The sequence below is a fragment of the Hippocampus zosterae genome, chromosome 18 (assembly GCF_025434085.1).
Source record: "Hippocampus zosterae strain Florida chromosome 18, ASM2543408v3, whole genome shotgun sequence".
Classification (NCBI taxonomy): Eukaryota; Metazoa; Chordata; class Actinopteri; order Syngnathiformes; family Syngnathidae; genus Hippocampus; species Hippocampus zosterae.
Genome location: NC_067468.1, coordinates 17,067,153 through 17,090,525, shown reverse-complemented (window position 1 = coordinate 17,090,525; position 23,373 = coordinate 17,067,153). Strand labels below are relative to the sequence as shown.

Sequence of the window (23,373 nt, the reverse complement as noted above, 5' to 3'; positions counted from 1 at the left end):
ACCCCCCAAAAAAGACCATGTATAGTAAGGCGTTTTTAGCCCCCAAAAAACGACCATGTATAGTAAGGCGTTTTTAGCCTGAAAAAAAAACAACCATGTATAGTAAGGCGTTTTTAGCCGAAAAAAACGACCATGGATAGTAAGGCGTTTTTAGCCTTACTTTAGCATCTCTATATGGTAAGGCCGAAAAGAACGACCATGTGTAGTAAAACGCCTTACTATACATGGTTGTTTTTTTCAGCAAAAAACGCCTTACTATACATGGTCGGGTTTTTTTTGGCTCAAAACGAGCGACGTGAAATTTGCTCAGCGCAAGCAGCACAAAAATTGCCATTTTGAGGCGGAATGATTTTCAATTGCGATTTATGATCTCTTCTGACAAGACGTCTCTTTCTGTGATAAACGTGTCCGTATTCGACAAAACGCGATCCGATTTACGGTGGACCGAAAGGTTTTGCTACGGCGGGTTCGGCAAACGAAGCGCCAACGGAGCGTTTCCGAATCGCAGCCTTGGCGCCGGGCTTCAAAGCCGAGTGAGTCCCCCCCTCGAGCACGCCGGGGGAGGGTTCCGGGCGCAGCGCCATCTGGTCTCCCTTCTGGCACTTAAAAGGCCAGCAGCGTCTCCCGAAATCAAGGCTACGCGCTGCGGCGGCGCGGCAACGCGTCTCCTCAAAGTGTTTTGCTGCAAAATGTCCCTTTTGCCCCTCCGATGGCAACTCAGCCAAGGATGAGCGCCGTTCTATTTTTCATCGTTATTCGTCTTCCCTCCGCGCTCGCAAAGAAATCTCCGACGTTCGCAACCCCCCCCCGTGACAGCGCGCCACGATAGCTGCTTTGTTGTTGTTGTTTTTGTTGCATGTAAATGATCTCCGCTGCGACCGGTGATGCCAGGCGTCAACCCGAGGCGCTTACCTGCCATCCTGCGGGGGAAAGGCGGCGGCCTCGGGTGGCGGATTTGCACATCAAAACCCGAGTCCTCACGCAAGTTTGTTTGCAACTTGCCGGATGGAAAATCCGGCGGGAGCCGCCCCGCCCGATTCCCTTCCGCCGTCACAAAAACAAACCGCAATCAAACCCCCGTCGACGGCCGTTTGAGGTGTCGCAAAAGCAAAAACTTTACGCCCAAGACAGCGTTGACATTTCTTTCCGCAAAAACTCGACTTTTTGGTCAGAAACAGGGTGTCGTTTCTCGTTGCTAAATGCTGCGAGGGCCGAATTAAAACGAGGGGAGCCAGATGTCGGAAGCGGCCTTTGAAAGGGTCGAAACCAAAATGCCGGACTTCCTGTGCCTTTTCGGGCCTCGCTTCTTTTTGTGAGCCCATTCGTTCACGGTTGGCCGTGTTTGAGGTCAGACCAGTTTGTTTGGATGCATTCACGGGAAAGAAAGAAAAAAAAAGGACTCAAGGGTGCTTGTGCAAAAGCTGCTTAAAATGCACGAAGCTGCGAAGAGGTGAAAGTCTGTCAGCGCCGCCATTTGCCGCAGTTCTGCAAAAGCGCCCCGCCGGCGTGCAAACAAGCGCTGCCCCCCCCCTCCCCCGCCGGGCCGCTGCATTATTAATGATCTTGCAACGTGCTGATGAAGATGTGCAAATGAGCGGCGGTGAAAACCGCATCGAATGAAAGGTGCACCGAAGGAGCGAGGATGGCCTTTGCTTTTGCGGGACAACGCCAATGATCCCAACCAGCCGGAAACCGGGGGGCATCGGGCCAAAATGGCCGAGACTCTTTTTGACTGAATTCTGACACACACACACAAAATGTGGGGAGGGGAGATGAATTGTCATTGAAGGCCCACAGGATGTGGCGGACGTCGCCGTGCGTTTCTACGGAGGAATTGGAAGTCGGGCCGTGACCAAAGCAAAAAGTCATCCCGAGAATGAATTCCGCCGGCAAGACAATTGCCCCGTAAAACGAGTTTGATTGCGAAACATCCCAGCGTTGCCAAATCATCTCCAAAATAAGATGGGGGTGTCGCACGGCAGCATTGAAAACGCTCCTTTTCACAGATTCAAAAAAAAAGGGATTTTACCGTCGTCCCAGGAATTTCTTCATCAATGCGCTCCGCCTCGGAAAAAGCGCGCTGACATTTCAAAAGGTCGCCCAGAACAAACAAGTCGTCGCCTTCGCCTCGGGGGGAGGAACGGCCGCGCCGACGCGAGCTCCCCTCCTCACGCTCCCCCGCTTTCGTACGGCTCATCAGTTAACGTGGAACTCTGAAAGAAAGCGCGCCTGCGCCGGCGAGGGGGAGGAAAAGTCAAGAAAGCGGGTTCGTTGTGGCATCGCACCAGACAGCCCGGGAGGAAAAAAAAACTTTTTTTTTTTAAAAGCCACTACCTGTCTTTTGGTTTCTGTGCCCGTTTCTTGACTCCGCCATCAAGCCGCCTTCCAGCAAAAATGGGAACGCTCGCCTGCCGCTTGGTTCTTCCTGCGGCACTCGCACACAGATGGCTGCCAAGAAATAAAACCCAGCAAGCATCACATTGGATTGTTCTTTCCTCAAACAGAAATTTACAAAAATATGTGTGTGTGTGTGTGTGTGTGCAAAATCTGCGGAGCATTTGTAGCCTTCAATCAGCCTGCCGTGGCAGTTTTTGGCATGTGGGAGGAGACCGGAGTACCCGCAGAAAAGCGTGTCAAGTTGACCTCCAAATTGACCTCCGTGGATTCCGGAGCCGCTCGTCTGCGCATGGCAGCCGGAGCGGCCCTCCCTCCCTCGCTGCCTCCCTCCCTCCCTCCCTGAGCCTTTTCCTCCCTCCCCGCCCCTCCCTCGCTGGGCTGCAACTTCCGGCTCTCGCCGCCTCGCGCTCAGCCAGCCTCTCCACCGGCGGCGTCGCTAACGATATCTCGGCGAGCCCACGTCAACTTTGCATAGCGCCGCCGCCCACCGCCGGCCGACTCACAAAGGCTTCTGGCCGACGCCGCGCGCAAAACGACGGCGAGGGGGGAGGAAGTGCGGAGGAGCCCCGGCCGTGCATCTGCGCCCGCTCGGCCGCTGAGGGAAAAAGGCGCCGACTGGAAAGCGCACGTTTGCCGTTCGAGCGACACCTGCGACGGCGGAAAAGCAGAGGCCGGAGGGGTTTGAAAGCCACAAGGTGGGTTGGGGGGGGGGCGGCGCGGGGGACTCCATCCTCACACTCGGGAAGGCGAGAGAGATGCAGCCCGCCGGCAAGCTCCTCACGCTGCTGCTCCTCATCGTCACGGGCACGGAACTCACGCAAGTAAGATGCTCCCCCCCCCCTACCACCCACCCACCCTTTTAAAACGCCATCTTGCATCCCGGCTTCCCGTTAAAAATGTCATCCGGACCTTTAATTGGCCGGCGACGAGTCGATAACGCAGATTTCACGCTAATTACGCATGCAAGCGAGCAAGCCGCTCCGCCACTTGAAGGGGAAAAGGAAAAAAAAAAAATCTCATTCTTGTTTGCCGCGTTCAAACGACCGCATTTCCTCCCGGAGGGGCGGCGAGTCCATGAATGCACGGAAGCCGTGAGTGGAGCCCCCCCCCCGATGTTGACAGTTGACAAATCCTTTTTTGTCCTTTTCCAAACGAAGCACCTTAACTCGTCACGCTCACACTATACGGGACGCCGCTCACTTTGGTCACAGATCCGTCCGTTAGCCAATGAAGCCGCGAGCGTAGGCGCAAAAAGCAGGATTGAAGAGGAGAGGACAGTCAATCGTTCCTCGCTCAGAAGCAAGCTCGACAGAGTTTTCAGATTTTCCTTTTGAGATATTAAGATGCAGCCGTGGCACGCCAATGACGGCCGTTTTCATGTTAAAACGTTGCAGAGTGCCGGAGTCAATTCTGACGCGGTGAGACTCGCGCGACGTCGACGTCACCATTCGGCGCTCGGGAGACCATCGGCGCTCGTAAAAATTTGCCGCGCTCGTAAAATGATTACGGATGACGTGGGTGGGAAATGCCAAGTCGATAAGCGAGCAAGCGAGTTAGGGACGGTGAGTTCACAGTCATTCCAAGGAAAACATCGCGACAGCCAAAGCAGCTCGCATACAAAAAGGGCAGATTGTCTCCCGGCGCTGTTCCACTGGCATCCGCATGCTGAAAAGCCGACTCCATCTGCTGTCAAAGACCAGGGGGGGACGGGGAGGGGGGGGGGTCACTGTCGAATGCTCTTCAGGAGCAGAAGGCCAGGAGACCGTGTTTTTGCCAACCAGGACCAAACCTTGATGAAAACGTGCGTCAAGGATGTTGCCGAAATGCCATCTGTCGACGTCGCCTTCTCAAAACGCTGTCGTTGTTTTGAAAAAAAAAAAAAAAAACACGCATTGCACGGTGGGCGCCCTCAAGACTAAAACATTGATGAAAATACGTCAGGTCGATCAACGCAGACAATAAAGTCCTCTGACTCTGCGCGATAAAACTTTGCTGTGAATGGCAACACCATTAAATGGAAGCTCGCGGCTAAGTCGATGAGCTCTGAAAATATGGAGGTCATATGGAGGTCAGATCACCTTGACGGATGTTCCGTCTATGCGGGCGATCGACCGGCGCGAGTCGATGGCGGATTTGGATTCCATTGCGGTTTTGCAGGTGCGCCTCCATTTCACTCATGCCGACCCTCTATTGGGGTCGGGGCCGAATAGAGTGTCGGCTGACTGACGGATGAGAAATCGATGGATACCAGGGAGCGCTGCCACGCCAACGCGCTTCAGCAACAATTTCGGATAGAAGCGGACGCAAAAAAAAAAAAAAAAAGATTTTTTGCGGAGCGAGCGTCCACCGTGGGCGGCCGTCAAGAGCGGGAATGCGTGCGCGCTGGCGTTGTCATGGCAACCGCTCCTCACCGCCACGTGCCGCGGGCTGCCATCTTCCTTTTTAAAAAGGGAACTCTGAGCGCTCGACTCGGAGCGTGAAAAATGCCTTGACGATTTGCGGCTCGTTATTTGCCGGCGCCGAGCCGTCATTGTCCCGCCGGTCACTGTCGCTGGCGTCAGCGGATCGACAAAGAAAAGAAAAAACGGATGCGTCGATGAAGCAAAACTCAATTCTTTTCCGCACACAATAATTCCCTGCCTTCAAGTTTGCCAAAGTGATGATGAGGAGGAGGAGGAGGATTCAATGGATCGTTCGAGGCTTTTTGGAAAGAAGGTCGACGGATTTGCCTGAAGAGCCGCACAGCGGGAAGAACGCTAGCGTTGCACTTCTCAGGTAAGATGAGCGCATCTCCACCGAGACCGACGCCGCGACTCCAAGTGAGTGGCACCAGGGACAGGCTCCGGCTGACCCGGACACCAAAACGGACGGATGGACCCGGACGCAGTACCGCATTTAGCGTCCAAGTGGCGCCAGAGTTCAAGACACCAAAAGCTCAGAGAAGCGACAGGACAAGCCGGCGGAGTGGAGGGTGGAGAATGTGTTGCCACAGCAACCGGGAGCATCTCCTCGCCCTCCTTGTCATCCCGGCTGGGGGGCAGGGGGGGGGGGTCGGAGGGCATGACGGGCGGATCAAAGTGCAATGGCAGATTGTTTTGGGTTTTTTTTCCAGGGGGGGGCTGGCTGACATCATTGCGTCTGGAGACAGATGCGCGGTAGCCACCCCCCCCCTCCCCCCGGCCCCCTCCTCACCTCTTTGCTCTCATCCACTCGGAGCGCGCAGCCTCTCGATGACGGCATGCGAGAGGGAGGCGGCTTGTGGGCGTGAAGCAAATAGTAAAGAGGCGCGTCAGGCGGAGGGGGGCCAGTGCGCGGGAGAGAGCCGAGCCGGGCGCCGTTTTCTTTTTCCTCGGCCCCCGAGATTCCGCCGCAAGACCAAGATGCGCCAGAAAGGAGGAAGCCGGCCCCAGTCCCGGTGCGAAGCGGCCAGCCGGTCCGGGCTGCGCGATCCCCGTCCGAAGCCCATCTTCCCCGGAGCGCTTAGGAGGAGGACGGCGTGAGTCGGGGGGGGCGTAGGGGGAAGAAGATGTCTCTTCCACTGCTGAAGATCGGCGTGGTGCTGAGCACCATGGCCATGATCACCAACTGGATGTCGCAGACTCTGCCCTCGTTGGTGGGGCTCAACAGCACCAAGCTGACGCTGGCGCAGGGCGGCTACCCGGACCGCAGCACCGGAGTAAGTGCAGACCCGCCGACAGTTGAATAAGCCCAAGGGAGGGCGCTCCGTGCTCGTGCGCCTCGGGACCGCGCTGGCTTTGGGCTCTTGCGCCACAAAAAGGGGGGGGGGGCAATCTTGCAGTTGCTCCAACTCTTTGTCTTTCCTAAAACCACCGCGCGAGGTTTTTCTTCCGAAGGCTGGCGGTGCAGCACAACGGCGCAGCTCCCAACACCCCCCCCCCACACTTTGTTCGCACATTCCTCCCACTGGTGCTCGAGGGATTTGCTGGATGATGAACGGCTTTTTTTTCCACTTGCTCAGCTCGGTCAGACGCTCGGGAAACGTAAAACGAATGATTGCGAGGCGCTCGGAAAACCAGCGCTTTGGTTGGGCGGATGCGCCGAGATGCATTTGTTGCGCGGCTCCATCGGGCATCGGGGCCTCCTTCCGTTTTCCGTGCAATGGTGAAGCATGCCGACGGCTTCCACCCGCGTGACGGCGGGTCGGCCGTGATTCGTGGGCTCCAATAACGCCTCTTTGTTCATCGATGGCGAAGGTCCGCGCGCACTCAGCCGCCGCTTCCGCCCCCTCTTCAGGTGCTGCCGGCCAACCCGGAGGAGTCGTGGCAGGTGTACAGCTCGGGCCAGGACGGCGAGGGGAGGTGCGTGTGCACCGTGGTGGCGCCCCAGCAATCCATGTGCTCCAGGGACGCCCGCACCAAGCAACTGAGGCAGCTGCTGGAGAAGGTAGCCCCCGTCGTCCGGTCCGGTCCGGCGGCGCCGGAAGAAAACGAGCAAGCCGGGCGCGTGACGCGGCTTTGCCGGCAGGTCCAGAACATGAGCCAGTCCATCCAAGTGCTGGACCAGAGAACCCAGAGGGAGCTCCAATACGTGGAGAAGATGGAGGTGCAGCTGCGCGGCCTGCAGAGCAAGTTCCAGCTGGTGGAGGAGAACCACATGCAGAACGTCGCCAAGCAATACAAGGTGAGCCAATCCTCATCCCGTCCGTCCGCTCCCGTCCCGCCGTGCCGATGCCGCGCGTACCAAAGACAACCGTGCGCTTTTCTGACAAAACGCAACGCTGCATTTCCCTTCATAACATTCAGTGCATGAAAACAGTGTTCTCAATGCCACTGTGTTGGTTTCTTATCACACACACACGGCGGTGAGGCATTTATTTTCCTTTCCCACAAAACCAAGAAACAGCCACTTTGCTACTATTTGCCTTAAGTGACACATATGTCCTGCCCTCCCCCTCCCCAAAAAAGAGGAAGATTGTCATACTCAGCTCCTTCCATCTTCCATCCACCGCGCGCCGCCCTTCCCACCCAATGCATGCCGTTGCTGTTTTTTCTGTGCAAAAAAACAAAAAAAGTTTAAAATCTGCTGTGTGTCTGCTAGCGAGGTTAGCAAGCCGCTGTCAACAGCCTGTCGTTTTCTTGCTTGCAGGGCTAACTTTGTAAAGACATGTAAAGAGAGAGACAGACAGAAACAGAAAGAGAAAGAGAGAAAGAGCCGCAGGGAAGAAGAGGCAGGTCAAAATCCAGATTTTTCCACCCTTGCCCACACCACTGATTTCTTCCTGCATGTTACTTCTTGCTGCCCAACCCCCCCGCCTCTACTTTGACTCCCAAATGTCATTCATCTTCTCTCGTTGTTGTTCTTTCATTCTACTTGCTTTGGAGCTTTTGTCGATGCATATTTGGTTACTCAAAAAAATCTAACAAAAAAATTATTATTATTATTTTGAAAAAAACTAGACAGAAAATTCCAGTTGTGTGTGACATGTAAAAAAGAAAAAAAAAAGAGCATGTAATCCTTACTACGATGTTGCATTTTCAAAAGACGATGACCAATAAAGTGCTTTCCCACTTGTTGCTGGTGTACCGAAGACTGGCTTCTTTGTTCTTTTTTTCATTTTAATTTTATTTCTTATAAGCGGCTGGTCACCGCCGGGATGGAGTGTCGACAGCAAAAGAAATTAAAACAAAAAAACTGTCCGGGTTTGCGCACACAGGTACACTTTGAACACACAGCGGGTGTTGGTGGCAGGTTAGTGTCAGCGTAGCTAGGAAAAGACAGTTTTTGGGGTGGGGGGGGGGGGGGGGGTGTTGCTTTGGAGGAGCGCCTGACACTCAACCGAGCTTATTCTAATCCTTTCAGGCCATAAAGGCGAAAATGGAGGAGCTTAGGCCGTTGATACCCGTGTTGGTGGAGTACAAGGCCGATGCCAAATTGGTATTGCGGTTTAAGGAGGAGGTCCAGAATCTGACGTCCGTGCTAAGCGGGCTGCAGGACCAGATGGGGGCCTATGACTACGAGGAGCTCCACGGCCGAGTGGCAAATCTCGAGGAGAGGCTGCGAGCGTGCATGCAAAAATTGGGTAGGCCACAGACGCACATGCACACACCCGCACCCGGGCGGGACGCTCGGGCGCGTCAAACACCCGCGGCGAACCCGGCCTTCAAAACCAGCGTGCGAGCAGACGTCGAAAATCGTCCTGGCTTGGGCCTTGATCCATTTTTTTCAAAGATTTTAAACGCAGATGTTTGCCAATGCGTGATTTGGAAGAAGCACAAAGATGGCTCTGCTCTCAGAAATTGATGGATGTTTACTCTCGAGAGGCTGAAATTTGGAGGATTGATCAAAATACTTGGATGAGTTTCTGACAAATTCATCGCCGCGCCCTTAGAATTCACTACTTTGTTTTGTGGTTGCAGATAAAAAAAAAATTGTTACTTTTTTTTGGGGGGGGGGGGGGCAAAACCAAACGATGCCCCACCCCCCCAAAAAAGTAATATAAATTTTTTCCCCCTTATTTTTCAAAAAACAGAGGTCTTCGCACCACTAATAAATGCCGATGAGGCTTTGTGAATAAAAAGTGACGGCAGGTGGCCCCCCTGAATTTGTTTGAAATTGGCCCTTCGTCTCAAGTGCCGCCGACCGCACTCGGTCCTTTTGCTCTCTGTTGCCACCGACATCCTCGCGGAATCCGCGCAGCAATTTTCAACCGGGGCCAAAACTGCCCATTCGGTGGGCAAAATGAACGACTCGTACACAAAGAAGGTAAGTCGGGGGCCGATTCCGACGTTTTCCTGCTCCCGATTTCAATCGGCACAATGTCGGCGCGGCGCAGCGTCATTGCGGCGATGTCCTGTGATGCCCCCCCACATCATTCCGTAACTTGGGGCTCAAGCGGCCGATCGGCCTGACGCGCCATCTCCGAGGAAATCGTCACACTCGCTTTTTGCTTTGCGCCTTCGCACCTCCGTTGCGAGTCTCGGCGCGCCCACGCTCCATCGAGTAAGACGCCGCAAATCGCGGGTAGATTCTGCCTCCGTGCTCCTATTGTTGTTGTTTTGGGGGGGGGGTTTCTTCGCTTTTGAGGAATGCTTTTGGCCGGACAATCCGAGCGCAGCCAAGCTCCTTTCTGCCATTTCCTCTGCTGCATCCGACCCGCTTTGCTTGCTTTAATCTCAAAGCATCTGCGCTCGGCTTTGTCGGTGGGGGAGGGGGAGGAGCGCGCGCGTGTGTTTGCTTTGCTCCCTCGCGTTTGTCAGTAGCGCGGGCTTAAGCGCACGACAGATTCAAGGCTCGAGACGAGATGAAAAACGAGGTCGCCCGGCGCGGGACGGCGCAACCGAGGCCCGCCGGCGCTTTCGTCTCGGCGGCTGAGATTTCACTGGCGAAGGTCAAGAAACTGCGTTGGCGTCAGCCCAAGAGAAAAGGAAAGAAGAGAGGAAAGAGTCAAATGAAAGGGGCCGGCCGCGACGCCGGGCGGGGGCCGTCGCAGCCTTGGAATTTGTAGTTGATTTCAAAAGGAACTTTGCGGGCCTTCGGTTTCTTTCACGGCCGGTGAGCAAACGGCAAAAGCGCGGCAATGAAACGGCTCCTGTTGCGTGAGCGCACTCGCAACAATCGTCTCTTGACCAAGGCCAGATGGACACTGGCTCCCATCATCTTTTGGCAAACTCATTTGGATGTCAAACTAATGAAATCCCCCCCCCCCCTCCCGCCTCCTCACCTCTCGTCCTTTGCAGCATGCGGCAAGCTGACGGGCATCGGCGAGCCCGTCACCGTCAAGACGTCGGGGTCCAGGTTCGGCTCGTGGATGACGGATCCCCTGGCGCCCGAAGGAGACACGCGGGTAGGCGGAAACGGTGGCGGCCCGAACGCCGGAAGGCCGGCGCTCGTCGCCGGGCCCCCCCCCTAACTCCTTTGTGACTCGCAGGTGTGGTACATGGACGGTTATCACAACAACCGCTTCGTGCGGGAGTACAAGTCCATGCGGGACTTCATGAGCACGGACAACTTCACCTCGCATCGACTCCCCCACCCGTGGTCGGGGACGGGCCAGGTGGTCTACAACGGCTCCATCTACTTCAACAAGTTCCAGAGCCAGGTGGTGATCAAGTTCGACCTGCGCACCTCGGCCATCGGCAGGTCCCGGCAGCTGGAGCACGCCGGCTTCAACAACGCCTACCACTACGCCTGGGGGGGCCACTCCGACATCGACCTGATGGCGGACGAGGGGGGCCTGTGGGCCGTCTACGCCACCAACCAGAACGCCGGCAACATGGTGCTGAGCAAGCTGAACCCCGACACGCTGCAGATCATCCGGAGCTGGAGCACCAACCACCCCAAGAGGAGCGCCGGCGAGTCCTTCATGATCTGCGGCACCCTCTACGTCACCAACGGCTACTCGGGGGGCACCAAGGTCTACTACGCCTACTCCACCAACTCCTCCACCTACGAGTACATGGACATCGCCTTCCACAACAAGTACTCGCACATCTCCATGCTGGACTACAACCCGCGGGACCGCGCCCTCTACGCCTGGAACAACGGCCACCAGGTGCTTTATAACGTCACGCTCTTCCACGTCGTCCGCTCCCAAGAACTGTAGACTGACTGTGCACTTTGGTGGGCGGGGATAACGGAATATATCTGATTGTTAAGAGTTTCCAAAAAAAAAAAAGGAGAATTTTGTATGTTTCAAAACAAAAAAACCCCATCATAGTGTGACTGTGTTAGTTCGGCGCTAGTCGATCCTTTTTGTGAGACGATTGGTTTGGACTGAAACCCGTTTGATTGTTTGCCGCATAGAAAATGATTGTCAACGTAGACGCCATCTCCATCTATGTAGAGCAGATGCAAAACGATGTAAGCGATGCCCTAAAAAAAAAAAAAAAAATCTGGTCGTCATCAATCTTCCAACGGCTGTGAGTAGTCTGCAATCATTGCGGAGGGGCCAACGGAACAAAAGGTGGATTTCCACTCAACGGCCTCCTCCAAGGACTCGCCGGCCGGGACATTGTGTGCCATCATTTCCATGGACTGCAGTAGCGCATCAAGGCCGCGACCGTTGTCGGGCTCTCCCGTCCATGTTGGTGACGCCAACACTTGGAGGGGAACAAAAAACGAAAAAATGAAGAAAAGGCTTTCTGTGCATGAAGCTTTTCTACTGCTCCTGAATGTCTTTTGCTGTATTGGTAGCCCACAATTTCAAAAAAAACAAAACAACAAGGGGAATTTTGATATATTTAGCTGCTTCTTTGTAGTTATTTAGAAACTTTGTTTGATTTCTCACTTCTGTACCACCGTAACTTTCGGCGGCAAGGCTTCCTGTTCATTTTTGAAGAACGCACCCAAAAACAAAAACAAAACAAAAAAAAGAGCAAAATAACAATGTCGCCAAGGTCGTCATCCACAATTCACTGTGGTGGAAAGTTGTTTCTTTACGATTCACGTCACATACGTGAATACGTCCTTGTGAAGGACGCCGCTGCTTTCAATGTAATCCTCCTCCACAAAAAAAAAAGAAGAAAAAAAAATCTTTCTTTCTTTTCCATTTGTACTGGATGTGTTGTACCTGAGATGAGATACTTCATGCGTCGTGTCAATTAAAAAAAAAGAGAATTACAGTGATTCAAGTGTAAAAGCAAGCCAACAAAATAAATCCTGTTCCAAAGGGTTTGCTTGTGAAGACGATTGAAAGAAGCTCCGCCCCCACGCGCTCATCCTGCCATCAAAGCTCCTCCTCCGTTCCCGCAAAAGTGTCCTTTTTGTCAGTGCAGCGCCTTTCGCCGCCGTGGCCTCGCTTGGCCCTCGGCCCGTCAATCCCTTGCCCCCCTCCCCCATCTCCCCCTGCTAAACAAGCCCATCCTGTCGCTCCCCGGCCCCGTCCTGTGATCTCTCGATCGATGAATAAATGATTGTTTCTATTTTTACCGGGAGCCCTCGGCCAACAAGAGCCGCTTCGCTGCCGCGGAATGCGCTCCAGATGATTGGGGGGGGGGGGGGGGGGCCATGTCGGCGGGGCCAGCTCCGCGACCAAACGAGCCGTCAGTCACTCGCTGAATACATTAGCGCTGGATTGCATCTTTTCAGCTACGATGGGCGCCTCAAGCCGAGGACGGTCGCTTTTCATTTCATCACGTCCGACTCGACGGCCACAAAGGCTGCTTTCTGAGTGGCTAATTAGCCGGCGCGGGCGGGTGCGCCACCACGACGGCGGGCGGCTAAAAGACGGCGGCGAAAGCTATGACCTTGCTCGGGCCCGGCGAACAGGCGGCTCAATTTCCCCGAGGACAAAAGCACTTTGCGGTCATAAAAATCTACCGATGCAACAACGATGCCCGCTCGGATGTCGCGTGGCGCTACAAAATGGACGCCGAGGTGTCACTGCGTACATCGGGGGCACCTCTGAAGCCAGTCGCTTCAGTAAATTGCGCTACAAGCGCCGTAAAGTGTCCCAAAAAGATTGCGAGGAGGCCTGTGCCCAAGTTCGCGCCACCTCGTCAACAATACAAACACCCGCCCCCTGTCGACATGCTAATTAGCCTTCCCAGTTTTGTCCGCTTTAAATGCCGACGTGTGCGTGATTAAGCGGCAGCAAGATTAGACGGCGGCGTGACGGAAGCGACGGGATGCGGTGACTAAACGGGGCACTTGGACACACCTCGTCAATCCGGCCTCGTCTTGTCGAAATCCCCAAGGGGGTCCTTGCGGGTCACCTCATTAGCTTCCAGAGAATTATGCGGCGCAATTAAGGAAGGAGGGATTCCGCCACCCGTCACTGCCGCGACATGCTGCGGGAACATGTGGCGCGTTGGGGGGGGGGGCAAGGAGGCGATGCGGTCGGAGCCGAGCGGGCCAGATGGCGCTCATTGATTATTCATGGCGCGTGATGGATGTCACTGTCAGAGCCGCGCGGCGCTCTCCGTCTCGGTGCACCCGAGGGCGGCGCGCGGGGGGCCGGCTCCCCCCCCGGGCATTTCGGCCAGCGCTCAATCACGACGCGGCTCAAATCGCGGATTCGCAATCGCGTGCGCCGAGGGATCAGAGGGATTTTCAGCCGGAGTGGTACATTGCGGCCGGATTAACCGGCGGCCCCTCGCCGATTGCTACGCGGCCTTTCACGGACCCCTTCCGCCGGTCGGGGCGGCGCAATTGCATCATGTGCGCATCCAAAAGGCTTCATTGAGCCGCCCCATTTTTCGGGGAGGGGGGAGCGCGCTAAAACCACGGCCATCTGGAAAATAAAATCTGAAAGGGGAAAGGCAAATGTTGGGCTCGATGGGTTTTGCGTCCTCCTTTCTCTGGCCGCAATCAGCGATCAATCCGCTCACACGTTCGGCAAGTCATGAATTATAAATGCCTTTATTTATTCACCCTCGCACTCCGAGCTACAGAGGCGGAGGGGAGACGTTTCATCACGCTCCAAACGCACTCGGACGGCGGGGAGAATGTTCCGGCCCCCGTATTTTGTTTCCGGACCGATGACAAAGCGGATGTCATTCCTCGTCACTTGTCGGAGGACGGCGCGTGGACGCCGCCGCGCTTTATTGGATGCCTTTTTCATCATCTCTTCACGGTCCCCCGAGGCCTCGCGCCGGGCCGAATGTTTGCTCGCATCCGCGCGTGCGTTTGTCGCAGAGCGGCGGTCTCGTGGCCGCCGACAAAACAGCGCCCCCTGCCTTTGATACCTTGCCATTGAATTCGGCGGGTGAGGGATCGGGCCTGCGTGCATTTGGCCCCCGCCACCATGTCGTCGGCTTTTGTGCCGCGCCGATCTGAGCCAAATCGGGCGAGCGTCACCGACGGCAGCCGAACATTCCTCCTCCTCCTCCTCCTCCTGCTCGCTGGTGAATATTTCATGAGCGGCGCAACGGCAGATGTTTCTCGTAAAAGCGCATCAATATTTACTTTGGGTCGCCGCACTTCATGTTTTAGTGCTCGGCTGACAGCAGCGAGATCGGCAGTCCGACTGCGGCGACGCTGCTTTTGGCTTTTTCCAAAAGCCGTAAAGATAAGATATCCTTTATTCGTCCCACAATGGGGAAATTTACATGTGTCAGGAAACACAATCGACTCGAATCACATGATTGTTTTTTTTTGTTTGTTTTGTTTTTACACGATACATTACTTGCTGCCTATTTAGTAAACAATTCAGAGGGAAATGCAAAATATCAAAGCAGTAGGCCTGATCAAACATTCCACATTAGCATTTCGGTTAGCGACATAAAGTGGACAAACTGCAGTTGGTGCTCCATCGCTTCAGCAGGAGCAACAATTACAAAAAAAAAAATAGTACCCCATGATAAAAAGATTTTTAACAGGTGCTGCAACATAACAAAAAAAGAAAACGAATCAATCAAACCCGAGCAGCTGCTCTCCCCTCAAAACAAGCAAACAAAAAATGGTGCACTGAAAATGAGGATTTCAAATGGCACAAGAGAACGAGGCGGAGACTTTTTCTGCATGCTATCACATATGCTCTGATCGCCACACTTGTTGTTTTGGATTAGCGCAGAATTTGGTGGGGGGGGGGGGGGGGTCGGGAGGGGGCTGAAACCAAACCTAATCTGGATTAGTTTTGCCGCCTCTTCCTAGAGAGCGCAAAAAAAAAGGGAGAGAGACTAAAAAGCCTGGTGGCAGCAATATTCTTTCCCCTGGCCAGCTGACTAATGGAAATGGTGCTGCGGGCCTCCTCCCCGAAGAGCCTCAATTAGTGATCACTTAAGGGGCCGCGGTCCATTACCAAGATTTTGGATCTTAGAGGACGCGGCGACATGCTCTCTCCGGGCTGGCGGATTAGCTCCACTCGCCATTTTGGCGTCGACGGAATCCAAAGATTGTCGCGGAGCTGTTGACGCACAGCCCGTTAATCTACTTTCAGTCTTGTTGCCAAAATGGCTGTCACACATTTTTCTCTCTCTCTGTCCGACCCTCTGTCAGTCTATCAAGCTGTACGTCCATCCATGGAGCTAAATGTAGCCATCCCTCCTATCTAGCTTGCTAGCTATCTCTCTTGATCTTTATCTGGCATCATCTGTTTTCATCTACCTGGCTAGCTCGAAATCTAGTTTGCTAGCTACATAGCTAGCGCCATCTATGTAGCTACGCTGCGGGATTTTGCTTGAAAACGGCTCGGCTCGGCAACCCCTCCGCTGATGCCACGCCGTGTCAAAACAAAACGCTTGCATCGTTTATGATGCCGATGTCGTTGCTTCGTAAGGACATTTGCTTCAACGCCACGCATCCGAATTGAACGCATTTCACTGGACAAGTTGAGCCATTTCAGAAGAGACCAAGCAAGAAAATGCCAAGGTGCAGGCGGGGGAAGGGAAATATTGAGCGGCGGTCGCTTTGATTGCCTTTGACAAGAAAAAGCAGCCCCGCGTGGACCGCCGTGGAGCAGCGGGGTCGATTGACAGGAGCCTTAATGGCCGCTAACATTTAACGTTGACAGGCGCATCAAACATGCCGCGTAAAACACCGGTAGGGCTGCTCCTTCCTCAGCAACAAACTCGATTGAATCACTGACATCGGAAAATTCGTCTTTTCGCGTGCGCGTGCCCCCTCACGCGAGCTGGAATAAGATGGCGCTCTCGGCTGCCACTAATTGGCAGCGAGGCTGACAGCCATCCGGCCAGACTCTTTAACGACACGCCTCGCAACCCCCGACCGGCGAAGGCGCGGGTAAAAAGACATTTTTCGTCCTCTTTTTCACTCCTTCCTCCACACGCGCCGAGCGACTCCAGCATTTGACAAAGAATTTCGACGCGCACGCTATTGCGAGAGTGAGAGAGCGCCAGAAGACGACAACAAACACCGTAGCCCTCCCAAAGCCTTGAGAGGAAACAAATCCTGTTTTGGTGGCTCGCGCGTGCATGCGTGCGTGTGAGGAATCTGGTAAGGATGGCGAGGATGCTTGTACCATCTGCATCCGGCAACGCTTACATCCTCCTCCGAGGTTCCATCCGGCGCCGAGACAAGAGGAGCCGACGGGAATGGACCCCCCTCCCGCTCTCGTCTTTGCCGTCCGCGAGAGCCACGTGGCGGCCGATTAACGTGAGCGAGACATTTCCTATTCTCCAATAGGGTGTGCAAAGTATGGTCCCGGGGCTACATAGGGCATGGACTCGGCCCAATTGGAAACTGAGAAAACGCAGCGCCGCAGTCAGGTGGAAACGAGGGCGAATTATATTAAGTTCCATTTTTAAGTTCCGAGACCTGAACAGTGGGGGTCTCCTTCATTTTTTGTGTTTTGTGGGGGGGGGGGGGGGGGGGGGGTATGGTACATTTTATCCTGGAGGAGAAACAGTTCATGTTACATCCTGGTATGGAAACACTCGTTTGATAAACGACAGATAAACGCCAGAGTCGAAATGCCGGCGGAATCTTGCATGGCCGATCGACTGTCCCAAAATGGGGAATGCAACAATGCCAACATGAGGGATACAAAAATGACTCCATGTCGTGTCCGTGCGGAGCTGCCAATCTTTTTTTTTTTTTTTTTTGGCTTTCTCCGACCGAGCGCCAGCTGGCCGACGAGTGACTCAGTGGGCTCGCCGTCATCAAGCGCCACCTTTTTGTGGCTGGCCCCCTCTCTTTGGATGCTAAAATCACGTAGCATCCAGATCACGCGGCAAAAAGTCAAGCATGATTCCCGTCCAGTTCTTCACTGGCCGCCCAAACATTTAGTCAAACTTAGTCGCGTTTCATTTCCGCAATTATGAAAAAGCACCAAAGATGAGCCGTGTCAGTACAAGGACGAGTGAGAGCTGTCCTGGTGTTAGTGCGCGCGATGCGAACTTGCGCAGAGGTTACCCGGAGAAGCGAGACCCTCGCCGGGGGCCACCGCCGCGCATCGGAAATCCTCCGCTCGCTCGGCACATTGGTGAGGTTTTACTCCCGGACGGCCGACGGATAAAGATGCCTCGCGTGCAAAAGCGCAATCGCAGAAGGAGAAGTCTGCCTTTCTAAAAATAGCCTGCTGAATAATTCACCACGAGAAGGCAAAGCGACCCAGTTGCGGAGGAATCTCATCGTCCGCGAGCGCATCCGCGCGGATCCCCGACAGCTGGCGTCAACGCGGGCGCTAATGTGCGCTAGCCTCGCGTCTCGACGTCCGCCGGGACCTCGTTAGCCGCGGGGCGAAGTACACGGGCGAGCGCTCGACCCCGGCGATTAGCGGTGAGCTACGCCTGCAAATAGGCCCAGAAAAGCCAGCGGAATAAAGTAAGAACGGAAGCAATAGCGGAAGAAAGCGCCCAAGTCGTGTATGCTTACTTATGAAGTCAAGGTATCACATCACCTTTTTGACAGATTGCGAGCAAAAAAATGAGCCAACATGCAGAAAAGCAGCCCCCCCCACTCCCCGTCACCAACGCCTAAAAATAGTTGCCTTGCAGATGATCAAAGCGGCGCTCCATTTCGCAAGCGCCTCCAGGTAAAGCTGGCCTGTAAAATGGGGGCCGGGGGGGCCCATTCTGGGAGGGACGGCGGCATTTGGGGACGCGCTCCAAATAGCTGACATTTTATATCACACAGTTTTGAAAGCATCTCAAAGAATCTGGCATTGAAAGAGGGCCGGGGGGACTTTTTGCATCCACCGTAGCACTCTGGCGGGTTCCTGGGAAAGACCCCCCGAACCCGTTTTGGTTTTTGTCTGAATCACTTCCACAAAAGAGACGGACGGAATAGCGACCTTTTGGCGCCGCCGCCATCCACGCCTTTTCTTCTCTCGGCGTAAGAAAGCCACGAAGAGCGATGTGGGCCGCATGCGCATTCAGAAAGAAATCTGGGTCACAATCCCGCCCGCTTCGCCAGGAGAGACTTGAAAAACATGCGCTTTGTTTTTGCGCTTCACTTTTTCTTGTTGCTGCTGGAGACGTGAAAATCTCCAAAGAGATAACGAGCTTTGAGCGCGTGCCGCTTGGTGCCGAAGCACGCAACTACTTGGAATGACTTCCCCGCAAATGAAAACGCAACTCTTCTTGCACTGTAAAAATGGTTTGCCTTCTTGAAAAATACTTTTTCTCTCCCGCTGAAGAGACATTTTTTGGTCTCTCCCCCATCCCGGTATGCACGATTGTCGTTTTTGTGGCCCTCTGAAAAGTTGTCCGTGTTGAGTTGTCTCAACAGAGAATTGGTTTCTTTGTTGTGCTGGTCCAGCGCCGTTTTATTTTTAGCTTTTGGCGCGGCGCGTGTTGGCCGTTCGCTTCGCTCGTACCCGCTCAGGTGCCAACGAGATCCGACCACCTGAAAGCTTTTTGCGTTTCTTTCAACTCTGAAGAGCACCTTTGCAGCAGCTGCGCTCATTGAAAAATTTGAATCATAATAATGGTGCACAACGAGCGCGTGTGGATTGAAGCTTTGCCGAGGAAATGGCCCGGCCGCGTTCCCTTCTTGATCGACCAACTCCGTCGCAGCTTGCGTACGATTTGCAGAACGCGCGACTGCGCTTGGCTTTTGTTCAGCAGCTACGACGGCGCAGGGGGCGCAAAAACAAAACAAATGTCGGACTTTGCTTTCGTCAGCTAGCGGACGAGTCAACAATGTTAGCTGAAAGCTAAGGAGCGTTCGAAACTCCCCGACGTCCCCAAATTGTTTGCTAGCGCCGCCTCGGACTCGCAATCACATCCGAGCTTTGCTGGCGACACACGAGTACATTTGGCTCATGAAACAAACTTGATTTTGTCTTTCCAAAAACCTTCATTGGAGACTCAAACGGTCTTAAATGTTGACAAAAACATGCCATCGGCTACGAGTTGGTTCTCCAACCCCGAGAGGATTCAACAGGACACCCGAGCTTGTTCTCCAAGTCCCAATTCATCTCGTCACAAGAGATGAGAGAAAAACCGGCTCACCGCCAGACATTTTTGTCCCCGGCGACCAAGCCCAAAACACCACCGAGGCATCTACGAAGAGTCTTCTCCCCGATGAGCCCGTCTGAATGACCCCCGACGGATATCGTTGATGTTGTTAGCTTGACGGCTAAGCAAAGCTCCCAGAGGCTAACGACTTTTTAACCACGTCGCTGAATTGACACGACCAACCCGAGTCCGCGTTACTGTCAGTGGCACGCCTTCGCAAGGCGAGCGACTTGGCTTGTCCGATACCGATGCTTAGGTTGGAGCTTTTTTCTCCTTTGCTCTTTATTTTGTGAACCTGCACAAAACACCGCGAGCCTTGCGACAAGGTTTTTATTTGAGGGGTGGAGGGGTTTCAATACACATCCTACTAAAGCAGCACTGAGAACCTTTAGGCGCTACTGTGTCATCTCCTAGCAACCAGCGCCAAAAGGAGGAAAAAAAGTGGGGGATGGGGCGGGTAGGCGGTGCAGAAGAAAAGGTGACAAGTCTGCAAAACGACAATTGAGCCATTCCAAAGTGTATTTTTAGCCTCCTACAAAAGGCAAGGTGTCAGGTTTTTCATGGTTGCGACAAAGTGGATGAAAGCTCTCCGGGTAACCTGAAGCCCAACCCAAGCGGGCAATCTTGCCAGCCGTTGCAGCAGCGGGACCGATTTGATTTGGATTTGGCTGCGGGGCGCTCCGGGCGAGCAAACTTTTCACAGCCTTTCCCTTTTTTGTTTTGTTGCGGTTGAGATGCCGCGGGCCACGCGGAAACGGTGACAATGTATGGGGAGGACGCGCACGACTCCATTTTTGGATGTTGGATGCGAGTTGTGTACTCACCCCTTTGCCGTCTGTTCGTAGAGGCGGATTCCAACTGGTGCCGGAAGCCGGACTCGGGAGCCAAAAACGTCTCAAGAAAAAACGGCATTTTTTTTCCCTCCAACGACGTCTTCGGTGTCAGGTTGTCACGATCGGGCGAGTCCAGCGATGTCCTCAACGGATCGAACAGTTGGGACGTTGACAAAACCGGTCATTTAGTTGGCTTCATTCGAAAAAGCTTCGCCAAGTGGGCCGCAGTCCCCGCCCCCTTTGCCGGTAGCAGCCAATTAGCGCGGACGTGTGCGCTTGCCCAAGACGCAGCAGCGAATGAGCTCGTTTGGGGCTGCTGTCGCTTCTTCCGGGTGATTTCCTACGAGCCCTTTTCGTTGTACTTCGGAGAAACGTTTTCGCTTTCGGTTGTCTGCGCTGCGGGAATCCACTCCGATGCGAATCGCAACGGCGATGCCATTCTTTCCGAGGATGACGCCAGGCGATTCCCTGCAGAAGTCACTCGGAGTCTGATCGGATCGACTCCGATTGCGTTCCAGTCATGGCGCAACACGATTCACTCCAATGACAACATGGCATGCTGTTACTTTTCGCTTTCTATCTTGGTACCATACGGCCGTTCGCTCCAATTCGTACCAGGATGTAATTCGCTCGCTTTTGATATCATGTCATCAACTTCCAAAATGGCGCTTGACGAGATTAGCATATTCGTTTGAATCAGTACCGCCGCTTCATTGTTCCCATGCATAAATCTTCCTTCAGTTTTTTTTCTTCAGTTTAGGCCTCTGCAAATTTCCCTCGTTGCACCTTGCGCGCGCCTACACACGTAACGCCAGCAGTGCCTGCTGTTCCATGCATATTTAATGGGCAACCTTTCACTCCAATTTTCACTGCAGTCTGCGGGGGTCATCGTGGTCAAAAAGTCACCAAGACTCAGTGGACCAACGAAAACCGAAACAACAAATCCGCTCTTGCACAACCAACGCGCATGGATGGCCACCGGGTCGAGAAGGGAGGTCATGATCAGATCGAAATCAAGCCGTTTTCACGACCGGCAGCAGGTGTCACGTATCGTCTAATGAGCCGCTTGTCTCGTGTTAGTTAGACGCGTTCACTTTGCGAGACGTCTCGCTCTTCATCGGAACACCATCCAGGATGCCACACGTCACTCTCACGACAGTGCGATTTGTTCATGACAAGATTTCAGGCGACGAGCTTGCACAATGGCACATCTTTTTTTTTTGCGGGGGTGGAATCTATTGAACGGGCGCTGCGGTGTGCGGTCGATTTTAAAATTCCTATGCGAGCGGACCGCGGGCTAAAATGTAAAAAATGCTTCACTTTTGCAATCATTCACGGTGAACCGGGGGGGAAATCAATGAGTCTGCCTTGAGGGCGTCAACGAGTAGCAGTAAATGTGCTTCATTTTACATTCTGAAGCCATCCCGCGATGATTTTTACATTGGCCGTATTTGGGGCGAGGCGAAGAACGGTGCCGAATCGAATGTGCGCGTCTGAAGGAAAAAAAAATGCAAACGCAACTGGAAAACACAGCGGCCCTCTGCTGCCCTCTGCGGGCCATCTATATGCTCCTTTACGTCCAATGGGATGTTCCATTTCTCTTGTACGTCTCACAGCAAAATTGGAGATGCAGAGAAAAAAAGAGCAGCGACAAAGCCCAAGTGTTTGAAAACATTTTTAATTTGGGCCAACTGACGGGGCACTCGGGAGCGTCGTCGGGGGGGGGGGGGAAGCAAAACCCCGTCTGAGAAAAACAGCCGCCGTCGAGCGAGCGTCTGACTCGAAAGCAGAAAGTTCTCCGGCCTGCCGCCCGTCGGTACCACCGGAAGAATTTTTGCTCCGGCCTCCGGATGAAAGCGCGGCGCTGACCGAAGCCGGCCCGAGCTATTTCGCGGTCTCACGTGGCGGCGCCTTGTCGTCGCGATGCGCGACACCGCGGCGGACTCGATGCCGCCGCTAAACTTCGTAGAGATAGGTGGTGCCGTTGTTGTAGACCTTATCGGGCGGACCCTGGTCGGTAAAGGACAGGTACGTATCATTAGCCTCGATGGTGACGTCGCCCGAAAAGAGGTAGGACCAAAAGTGTCCGCTATGACGGTCCACGCCGGCGTGGCAGATGACGGACGAGAGGCGGTACGTCTGCTTGGTGTTCTCGTCCACGTCCACCTCCAGCCGTTCGGGCGAGTAGACGCGGTCGTGGCTGACCAAGCCGTCGCCGGCGATGCGGTTGACGAAGAAGGTGAGGATGTCCGGGTGGGTCCAGAACCGCTTGCGGACCGTTTTGTGGCCGCACGCCTTGCAGCGGCGCCGCCGCCCGCCCGTGCCGCGCTTGATCAAGGAGCTCAGCGTCTCGCCGTTGAGCGGCTTGGGCAAGGTGACCACGTTGCCCAGGTTGGAGACGGACGAGGTGGTGAGGTGGCACCGCGGGCAGCGGTTGACGTCGCGCACCTGGACGCCGGTGCGGATCCCGCAGCGGTCGAACCACGACAGGAGCGGCACCAGCAGGTCCACCGAGTCGTTGTTCTCGTACAGGATGAGCGCCGGGACGCAGTCGCAGAGCTCGGCCAGCGCCACGCAAAGCTCCGCCGCCGTGAAGCACACGCCGGGGTTCTCCAGGGCGCTCAGGTAGAGGCAGGCGAACGCCGGCATCTCCGACAGTAAGCTCACAAACTGCTGGATGCGCTCGGGCAGCTTGCGCCGGACCACGTTCAGGTTCAGCGTGGCTTGCAGCGTGGAGTTCATCCAGCAGTTGTTGCAGTAGTTGGCGAAGCGGCAGATCTTCTTCAGTGGGCTCCTCTTGCCGGCCGCCGCCGCCGCCGCCCCCGCCAATGGCTCGTCGCCCCACGCGTCCGCGCTTCCCGCTCGAACTGTTGGGTTTGGCAAAACAACGGCACGCTTTACAACAGCCTCGCCGGGCGCGACGCGTACGGCGGCGGCGGAGGCGCTTTTGGTACCGGCGGGTGACGCGGGGCGGCCGCCCACGACGGTCCTCAGCGTTTTGGTGGCCACGGCTCCCAGAGCAAAACCCAGGAAGAGAAACGGCATGTTGCTCCCGAAAATCGCCCCGATGCGATAGCGACAAACAAACGGCCGACGCGGCGGAGGGGGGATTCCCGCTTTGTGACATCACAGGACCGCGGTCGTTTTTCTGTTGTCCGACATGACGGCCTCTGTGACACGACCGCCTCGAAAGGCCTTGTGAGCAATTTGCGGAGCGAGCCCCTTGGGCCGCGCCGCTCGATGCCGCGCCGCGCGATCGCACCGCCGGTCAAGGCGGCTGCAAGTGGGCGGGCGCGGTCGAGGTCAAATGCCCCCGAGTGACG

At 54.8% G+C, this 23,373-nt stretch overlaps 2 protein-coding genes across 3 annotated transcripts; one reads left to right on the top strand and one right to left on the bottom strand.

Moving 5' to 3' along the window:
• Window positions 1-2,777: 2,777 nt before the first annotated feature.
• On the top strand, window positions 2,778-11,049 carry olfm1b (olfactomedin 1b). Of its 2 annotated transcripts, none has more exons than XM_052051908.1 (6): window positions 2,778-3,218; window positions 6,652-6,801; window positions 6,883-7,038; window positions 8,218-8,437; window positions 10,095-10,201; window positions 10,286-11,049. In XM_052051908.1, the coding sequence occupies exons 1-6, from the start codon at window positions 3,153-3,155 to the stop codon at window positions 10,958-10,960; spliced, it is 1,374 nt and encodes a 457-aa protein (XP_051907868.1). In that variant the 5' UTR covers window positions 2,778-3,152; the 3' UTR covers window positions 10,961-11,049. The 2 variants fall into 2 exon arrangements, with proteins under 2 accessions (XP_051907868.1, XP_051907867.1); XM_052051907.1 differs by lacking the exon at window positions 2,778-3,218 and adding an exon at window positions 5,606-6,073.
• Window positions 11,050-21,680: 10,631 nt separating this feature from the next.
• LOC127590763 (uncharacterized) lies at window positions 21,681-23,312 on the bottom strand. Its single transcript, XM_052050185.1, has 2 exons — window positions 23,005-23,312; window positions 21,681-22,917 (listed from the first exon to the last, which is right to left on the bottom strand). Exons 1-2 carry the CDS (start codon window positions 23,093-23,095, stop codon window positions 22,007-22,009), a joined length of 1,002 nt encoding a protein of 333 aa, XP_051906145.1. The 5' UTR covers window positions 23,096-23,312; the 3' UTR covers window positions 21,681-22,006.
• Window positions 23,313-23,373: the final 61 nt, after the last annotated feature.